The 9,219-nt window shown below is 66.8% G+C and overlaps 1 protein-coding gene across 1 annotated transcript; it reads right to left on the bottom strand.

The window, feature by feature from the left end:
- Window positions 1-636: 636 nt before the first annotated feature.
- LOC148590170 (F-box/WD repeat-containing protein 9-like) lies at window positions 637-7,628 on the bottom strand. The gene is made up of 11 exons (XM_088539398.1): window positions 7,613-7,628; window positions 7,245-7,493; window positions 5,402-5,541; window positions 4,013-4,141; window positions 3,817-3,929; window positions 2,236-2,327; window positions 1,991-2,139; window positions 1,778-1,891; window positions 1,608-1,697; window positions 1,461-1,526; window positions 637-721 (listed from the first exon to the last, which is right to left on the bottom strand). The coding sequence occupies exons 1-11, from the start codon at window positions 7,626-7,628 to the stop codon at window positions 647-649; spliced, it is 1,233 nt and encodes a 410-aa protein (XP_088395524.1). The 3' UTR covers window positions 637-646.
- Window positions 7,629-9,219: the final 1,591 nt, after the last annotated feature.

Below are 9,219 nucleotides of genomic sequence, written 5' to 3'. Positions count from 1 at the left end.
TTCTTATGCCGTACCGGTGGGCGGTGCCATCTTGCTCCTACGTGTGCGTTCCATGCGTCCCCTTCCTATGCTGTACGGGTGGGCGGTGCCATCTTGCTCCGCCTCTTCCGCCGCGTGCTTGGGCGCCACCTCCTTGCTCCGCCTCCTGCGCCGTACACATACGCGTCGCCATTTTGCTCCGCCTCTTCCGCCGTACAGTTGGGCGCCGCCATCTTGCCCCGCCCTTCCACCTTAGGGCTGCGCGGCGCCATCTTAGCCCCTGCGCGTCGCGCTACTGTATGACGTCGTCATGAGCGCGAGACGGCGGCCGCAGAGGGTCACAAAGCAGCCGGAAGCGAAGCGCTTTCAGCGGGTTCCTCCCCACCAGACTCATCGCTTTGCAAGCCCCAAACACGCTCGTTCCCACCCCAAACCCGCGTCCCGCTGCCCCCGCGGGGACACGCGGCCGCCACCAGGCTCCACTCCAGCCAAATCCTTTTTAATGTCCCGCAAACGGGAAACGGCGCCGCCGACCTCGCCCGGGGACCTGCCGGGCCGGGCCCGACTCCTCCATCCCGGGGGGGCTCCCGGGACCCCCCGGGGGCCTCGGCGGGGCTGGGGGTGGGGGGCACCGCGTGTCCCCCCTCCACGCCCGGGTTGGCAGCGCTCAGCGCCGGAGCCGCCAGATCTCCACGGAGAGACCCCCGGAGGCGGCGGCCACCGTGTCCCCGGCCACGCTGATCTGGGGGACACGGGGATGAGCGGGGTGCGACGCGCACACGCGTGTGCCGGGAACGCACGTGTGTGTGCGGGGAATGCACGTGTGTGTGTGCCGGGAACGCACGTGTGTGTGCTGGGAATGCACATGTGCACACACGTGTGTGCCGGGAACGCATGTGTGTGTGCTGGGAATGCACGTGTGTGTGTGCTGGGAACGCACGTGTGTGTGCTGGGAATGCACGTGTGTGTGTGCTGGGAATGCATGTGTGCACACACGTGTGTGCCGGGAATGCACGTATGCGCACACACATGTGCTGGGAATGCACGTGTGCACACACATGCCGGGAATGCACGTGTGTGTGCACATATGTGCTGGGAATGCACGTGTGCACACACACACACACATGCCGGGAATGCACGTGTGTGTGCACATACGTGCTGGGAATGCACGTGTGTGCGCACGTGTGCAAAGGAAATGCATGTGTGCACATGCATGTGAGCGGGGAAGCACACGCACACATATATGTTGGTGAGCACATACATGTGCCAGGGAGCAGGCACATGGGGAGCACACACACGTGCACATGTGTGTGCCGGGGAGCACGTGCTTGCACATACGTGTGCTAGGGGAGCTCATGCATGTACACGTGTGTGCCGGGAGCGTGTGCTTGCACACGCGTGTGCTGGGGGAGCTCATGCATGTACACGCGTGTGCCGGGAGCGCGTGCTTGCACACGCGTGTGCCCCGCGCGCTCACTCACCCCATTGAGCACGTCCTTGTGCGCCCGCGAGCAGATGGTGCGCGGAGGGTCCGTGGGAACGTGGACCTGGAAAACAGGGAAGGGGCCGTGGGCGCCGGAACGGGGGGGGGACACGGCCGGGGGTCACGGCCACCCCCCGTCACCCACCCGCAGCGTCCGGTCCGTGGACGTGGTGTAGAGGGAGCCCAGCGAGAGCCAGAGCCCCGTGACCTGCGAGCGGTGCCCGACGTCGAATTGCTGCGGGAAGAGCCGGAGCCTCCGTATCCCGATCCCGGCCTCGCTCCGGAGCCGTCGGACACGGCGGCGGCTTTCCCTACCCGCACGGGCTGGAAGCTGCCGGCTCCGTTCTCGAAGACGTGGACGCGGCCCTGGTTGTCGCCCGCCCACAGCTGCGCGTCCCGGTAGCACATGCACAGCAGGTAGCCGTCCAGCTGGGAAACGGGCCGGGAAGCACCGGGAAGCGCCGGGAAGAAGGGCGGATCCGGGCTCGGCGGCGCCCCCCGGATGCGGAGCCCTCCCGTTCCCGGTACCTGGAGCCGCTGCAGGACGCGGTCGGCGCGCCGGTCGAACACCACGAGGCTCCGGTCCTCGCTGGCCGACAGCACGAGCCGCTCGTCGGCGGCCACGGCCAGGACGGCGCTGCCGTGCGGCCGGTGGCTCCGCACCAGGGCCTGGGCGGCTGCGGCGGCGGCGCCGTGAGCGGCGGCCGGGAACGGATCCGCGTTCCGGAGCCGGATCCGCGCTCCGGAGCCGCCCTCCCGCGCGCGGGACCCACCGCGCGGGTCGTAGAGCGTCACCGTCTTGTCGTAGGTGCCGGTGACGAGGACGTCGGGCTGGTAGGACAGGCAGAGCACGGCCGCCTTCTCCCTGCGGGCGGACACGGGGCGCTCCGAGGAGCCGGGAGCGCTCCCAGGAGCCAGGAGTGCTCCGGGAAGCTGGGATTGAGGAGCCAGGAGAGCTCCGGGAAGCTGGGATTGCTCCGGAGAGCTGGGATCTCTCCAGAGAGTCGGGATTGCTCCAGGGAGCTGGGATTGCTCCGAGAAGCTGGGATTGCTCCGGAGAGCTGGGATCTCTCCAGAAAGTTGGGATTGCTCCAGGGAGCTGGGATTGCTCCAAGGAGCCAGGAGTGCTCCGGGAAGCTGGGATTGAGGAGCCAGGAGTGCTCCGGGAAACTGGGATTGCTCCGGAGAGCTGGGATCTCTCCAGAAAGTTGGGATTGCTCCAGGGAGCTGGGATTGCTCCAAGGAGCCAGGAGTGCTCCGGGAAGCTGGGATTGAGGAGCCAGGAGTGCTCCGGGAAACTGGGATTGCTCCGGAGAGCTGGGATCTCTCCAGAAAGTTGGGATTGCTCCAGGGAGCTGGGATTGAGGAGCCAGGAGTGCTCTGGGAAGCTGGGATTGCTCCGGAGAGCCGGGATCTCTCCAGAAAGTTGGGATTGCTCCAGGGAGCTGGGATTGAGGAGCCAGGAGTGCTCTGGGAAGCTGGGATTGCTCCGGAGAGCCGGGATCTCTCCAGAAAGTTGGGATTGCTCCAGGGAGCTGGGATTGAGGAGCCAGGAGTGCTCTGGGAAGCTGGGATTGCTCCGGAGAGCCGGGATCTCTCCAGAGAGTCGGGATTGCTCCAGGGAGCTGGGATCGAGGAGCCAGGAGTGCTCCGGGAAGCTGGGATTGCTCCGGAGAGCCGGGATCTCTCCAGAGAGTCGGGATTGCTCCAGGGAGCTGGGATTGCTCCGAGGAGCCAGGAGTGCTCCGGGAAGCTGGGATTGCTCCGGAGAGCTGGGATCTCTCCAGACAATCGGGATTGCTCCGGAGAGCTGGGATCTCTCCAGAGAGTCGGGATTGCTCCAGGGAGCTGGGATTGAGGAGCCAGGAGTGCTCCGGGAAGCTGGGATTGCTCCGGAGAGCTGGGATCTCTCCAGACAGTCAGGATTGCTCCGGAGAGCCAGGATCTCTCCAGAGAGTCGGGATTGCTCCGGGAAGCTGGGATTGCTCCGGGAATCTGGGATTGCTCCGGAGAGCTGGGATCGTTCTGGAGAGCCAGGAGGGCTCTGGGGAGCTGGGAGCGCTCTGGAGAACTGGGATCGCTCCAGGGAGCCGGGATTGCTCCAGGGAGCCGGGATTGCTCTGGACTCTCTCCACGGAGTCGGGATCGCTTCAGGGAGCTGGGATCGCTCCAAGGAGCCAGGATCGCTCCAAGAAGCCAGGATGGCTCTGGAGAGCTGGAATTGCTCCAGGGAGCCAGGATCACTCTGAGGAGCCAGGATCACTCCAAAGAGCCGGGATTGCTCGGAGGAGCCGGGATCCAGCCGGGATGGCTCCAGGGAGCCGGGATCGCTCCGGGGAGCCCCATCCCGCTACCTGATCTCCCCGAACTGCTGCCCCTCGGCCTCCATGTCCCAGAGCTTCACGGTGCTGTCCCAGGAGCCGGAGCAGACCTTGGTGTCCCTGGAAGCCAAGGCCCAGACCCAGCCCTGGGAGCGGGACCCGGAGCTGCCGGGGGCGCCCGCGGGCCGTTCCCGTTCCCGTTCCCGGCGGGAATGCCGGCGCCGCCCACCTTGTGCGTCCCGGAGCGCCCGGCGCCGAGCGCCCGGACCAGCACCTCGCCGGGGGGGCGGCCCAGGCGCCGCAGGTCCCACACGTTGACGTTCCGGTCGCGGGAGCCGGAGACGCACACGGAGCCGCCCTGGGGGGGCGGGAATGGGCTGGGGGGGGGGGCTCCGCGTTTTGGGGTGATTTGGGAAGGTTTCGGGGAGGGCGATTTGGGGATCCGAGGGGGAGATGAGGGGGGTAGGGGGTATTTGGGGGGTGTAAGTGGTATTTGGGGGTATAAGGGGGTATTTGGGGGGTGTGTAAGGGATTTTGGGGGTATTTGGGGGGTGTAAGTAGTATTTGGGGGTATAAGGGGGTATTTGGGGGCTGTGTAAGGGATTTTGGGGTATTTGGGGGGTGTAAGTGGTATTTGGGGGTATAAGGGGGTATTTGGGGGGTGTGTAAGGGATTTTGGGGGTATTTGGGGGGTGTAAGTGGTATTTGGGGGTATAAGGGGGTATTTGGGGGCTGTGTAAGGGATTTGGGGGGTATTTGGGGGGTGTAAGTGGTATTTGGAGGTATAAGAAGATATTTGGGGGGTGTGTAAGGGATTTTGGGGGTATTTGGGGGGTGTAAGTGGTATTTGGGGGTATAAGGAAATATTTGGGGGGTGTGTAAGGGATTTTGGGGGTATTTTGGGGGTGCAAGAGGTATTTGGGGGTATCTGAGGGTGCAGGGGGTGATTTGGGAGGGTGTAGGGGGTATTTTGGGGATATAAAGGGGTATTTGGGAAGTGTAGGGGAGTACTTGGGGGTATAAGGTGGTATTTTGGGGGTGTAGGGGATATTTTGGGTTTATAAGGGGATATTTGGGAGGCCTTTGGGGGTTTTGGGGGGCATAGGGGGTGTTCGGGGGAGCCGGGGGGTATTTGGGGGTATATGGGAGTGTTTGGGGGTATTTGGGGGGGTGCAAGGGAGTGTTTGGGGGCCTAGGGGGGTGTTTGGGGGTGCTTAGGGGCATGGGGGGGTATTTGGGGGTATAGGGGCTATTTGGGCCTATAGGGGGGTATTTGGGGGGTACAGGGGGGTATTCGGGGGCACAGGGGGCTGTTTGGGGGTATTTGGGGGCACAGGGGGGTCTTTGGGGGCTGCAGGGGGGTATTTGGGGGCTGTTTGGGGGTATTTGGGGACACGGGGGGTGTTTGGGGGCTATTTGGGGGTATTGAGGGCACAGGGGGGTATTTGGGGGCACAGGGGGGTGTTTGAGGGTATTTGGGGGCACAGGGGGGTATTTTGGAGCTGTTTGGGTGCCCGGGGGGTGTTTCGAGGCTGTTTGAGGGTATTTGGGGGCACAGCGGGGTGTTTGGGGGCTCTTTGGGGGCACAGGGGGGTATTTTTGGGGTGTCGGGGCCCACCTGCAGCAGCAGCACCGAGTCCACGGCCGCGAAGTGGCCCTCGTCCAGGCTGAAGGGCTCCATGGCGGCGCCGTCGGCCGCCCAGCGCCGCAGCTGCTCCTCCAGCTCCGCGCAGGCCCGCGGCCACGGGAACAGCGGCCCTGCGGGACCGCGACGGGGACGGGGACGTCACGGGGGGACACGGGGGGACACGGGGGGACCGGGGGGCATGGGGGGACACGGGAACAGCGGCCCTGCGGGACCGCGACGGGGACGGGGACGTCATGGGGGACACGGGGGGACACGGGGGGACCGGGGGGCACAGGGTCACGGGGGGACAGGGGGGCATGGGGGGACACGGGGACACTGGGGGGACAGTGTCACGGGGGGACATGGGGACACCGGGGGGACAGGGGGACACCAGCCCTGCGGAACCGGGATGGGGACGTCACGGGGGGACACGGGGGGACCGGGGGGCACAGGGGGGCATGGGGGGACACGGGAACAGCGGCCCTGCGGGACCGCGACGGGGACGGGGGCGTCACGGGGGACACGGGGGGACCGGGGGGACACGGGGGGACCGGGGGGCACAGGGTCACGGGGGGACAGGGGGGCATGGGGGGACACGGGGACACTGGGGGGACAGTGTCACGGGGGGACACGGGGACACCGGGGGGACATGGGGACACCGGGGGGCAGAGGGGCACGGGGAGACAGGGGGGCACGGGGGGACACGGGGACACCAGCCCTGCGGAACCGGGATGGGGACGTCACGGGGGGACACGGGGACACCGGGGGGACATGGGGACACCGGGGGGCACAGGGTCATGGGGGGACATGGGTGGCCCTTGGGGGACGCTGTCACAGGGGGACACGGGGACACTGGGGGGAAACGGGGACACCGGGGGGCATAGGGTCACTGGGGGGCATGGGGGGACATGGGGACACCGGGGGACGGTGTCACGGGGGTCGCGGGGGGACACGGGGGGACACAGGGACACCAGGGGGACGGCGTCACAGGGGGCGCGTGGGGGACACAAGGGCACCGGGGCGGACATGGGGACACCAGGGGGACACGGGTGGCCCTGGGGGGGAGCTGGCATGGGGACAGGAGGGGGGACATGGGCACGGGGGACACGGGAGGTGGCAGTGGGCAGGAGGGGGTGACAAGCGCGTGGGTGTCCCCATGTCGCAGTGTCCCCATGGGGGTGGCACGTGCAGGTGTCCCCATGTTGTGGTGTCCCCATGGAGGGGTGGCGTGCGGAGGTGTCCCCGTGTCACAGTGCCCCCATCCCAGCGTCCCCGTCCCAGTGTCCCTGTCCCGGCATCCCCATCGTGGTGTCCCCATGTCCTGGTGTCCCCATCCCGGTGTCCCTGTGTCCCAGTGTCCCCATCCCGGTGTCCCCCTGTCCCGGTGTCCCCGTCCCTGTGTCCCCATCCTGGTGTCCCCCTGTCCCGGCATCCCCATCGTGGTGTCCCCATGTCCTGGTGTCCCCGTCCCCCGGTGTCCCCGTCCCCCGGTGCCCCCATCCCAGCATTCTCGTCCCAGCGTCCCCGTCCCGGTGTCCCCGTGTCCCGGTGTCCCGGTGTCCCCGTCCCGGTGTCCCCATCCTGGTGTCCCCGTCCCGGTGTCCCCGTGTCCCCGTCCCGATGTCCCCGTGTCCCGGTGCCCCCATCCCAGCATTCTTGTCCCAGTGTCCCCATCCCCGTGTCCCCGTGTCCCGGCGTCCCCATCCGGGTGTCCCCATCCCGGTGTCCCCGTGTCCCCGTCCCCCGGTGTCCCCGTCCCCCGGTGTCCCCGTGTCCCCATCCCGGTGTCCCCGTGTCCCCGTCCCCCGGTGTCCCCGTGTCCCCGTCCCCGCACCGGGCAGCAGCGGGAAGGGCTCCCGCAGGCGCCGCCGCAGCCGCAGCCTCCAGGGCCCGGCGTCCCCGGCCAGCGCCCGCAGCGCGCGGCACACGCGGGGCAGCACGGCCAGCGCCTCGCGCGCCTCCAGGAACGAGCAGATCCGCAGCAGCAGCTCCCGCGGCAGCGACAGCAGCGCCGGCCCCGCCGCGGCCCCGGGGGCACCGGGGGCGGCACCGGGGGCGCCCTCGGCCTCAGCGGCGGCGGCGGCTTCGGGCGCCGGGGGCGGCTCCGGGGCGGCGGGGGCCGCCTCCATGGCTGGGGGGGGGCACAAACGGGAGCGGGGGGGTTTAACGGGCTCCCCGTCCCCAAACGGGGGGCGGCGGCACCGGCAACGCCCCCCATGCGCCCCCCTCCCCTCCGGAATCCTCCGCCCATCACGAGCCCCCCCAGCGCCGTCACCGGGACCCCCCCCGCAACCCCGTTACAGGAAGTCCCCCGCGTTACCGGGACAACCGCCCCCCCCGCCCCGCCCTTACCGGGGCGCCGCCCGGCCCCGTCGCGTCCCGTCGCCAAGGCCACGCCGGGATCCGCTTCCGGCGCGCGCGCGGTGACGCCGCGAGCGCCACGTGACCCGCCGCGCGCCCGGCAAAGCGAGCGGCGCTCGGCGTTAGCGTCACGGTGACGTCAGCGGGCGGCACCGGAAGCGGCTGAAGCGCCGGCGGGGAGGGAAACGCGCGCGCCGCGGTGCGCCCGGCAAAGCGGCCCCCCCCAGCTCCCCGAGCCGCGCTGCAAGGTTCCGCCCCCCCTCCGCCTCCGGTAACGGCGACAAAATAAAGGGGAGGCGACAGCGACGATTCACGGAGCTTCATTAACGACCGGGAAAGAGCCGCGCCCGCCGCGCCCCCCTCCCTCCCCGCGTCCCCCCCCGCGCCCCCGGCCCCGGCCCGCGGCACCGGGACCCTCCCGCCCCCTCAGGAAACGGTTAGAAAACAACCGAAAAGCAAAACAAAACAGAATAAAATAACAAAATAAAAAATAATAAAATAAAAAATAATAATAAAAAAATAAAATAAAATAAAATAAAATAAAATAAAATAAAATAAAATAAAATAAAATAAAATAAAATAAAATAAAATAAAATAAACGACGCTAAAAAACATAAAACTCCCGGAGATGCGGATGATGCCGCTCTCCCCCGCCCCCCGCCGGGCCCCCCTTCCACCCGGGGGGGGGGGCAATAAAATATCTTTATAGACCGGCCCCATGTGACCCCGGGGGGGGGGGTCCACTGCGTTTTTAACCCTTTTGGCCCCTTTTTGCCCCAATTTGCGGCTCGTTTGACCCCAGGGTGGGGGTTGGTGCTGCCATAGAGGTTGTGCCCCCCCACACCGGTGACAAGGGGGGGGGGTGACAAGGAAGGGGGGTGACAAAGGGGGGGGTGACAGGTTAATTCCCCCCTCCCCCCCACAGCCCTGGACCCCCCCAGTGGCCCCAGACCCCCCCCCAACCCCGGGTCACCCCCAAATTAACCCCCCCACTCCACCCTGGGGGGGGGGCTTCAATAGTAGCCGGGGGGGGGCAGAAAGGTGCCCCCCCCCATGGTGGTGGTGGGGGGGGGGCTCCTCCTCCTGCCCCCCCCCGTGTCCGGGTTGCGCCGGGCTCGGAGCAGGTGCCTATAGGGAGAGAAAGGGGGGGGTTAATGGGGGGGGTTAATGAAGGGGGAGTTAATGAGGGAGGGGGTTAATGAAGGGGGGGGTTAATGGGGGGTTAATAAGGGAGGGGGTTAATGAAGAGGGGGATTAACCACAGGAAGGTTAATGAAAGAGGGGGGTTAATGAAAAGGAGAAGGGGGTTAATGAAGGGGGGGTTTATGAAGGGGGAGTTAATGAGGGGGGGGTTAATGAAGGAGGGGGTTAATGGGGGGGTTATCGAAGGGGGGGTTAACGAGGAGGGGTTATTCAGGGGGGTTAATGGGGGTTAATGAAGGGGGGCT

The sequence above is a fragment of the Tinamus guttatus genome, unplaced genomic scaffold (genome assembly GCF_059628265.1).
Source record: "Tinamus guttatus ecotype Peru unplaced genomic scaffold, ASM5962826v1 Tinamus_guttatus_pri_ptg001643l, whole genome shotgun sequence".
Lineage (NCBI taxonomy): Eukaryota > Metazoa > Chordata > Aves > Tinamiformes > Tinamidae > Tinamus > Tinamus guttatus.
The sequence above is the reverse complement of the archived record's forward strand: the minus strand, read 5'-3'. Positions and strand labels throughout refer to the sequence as shown.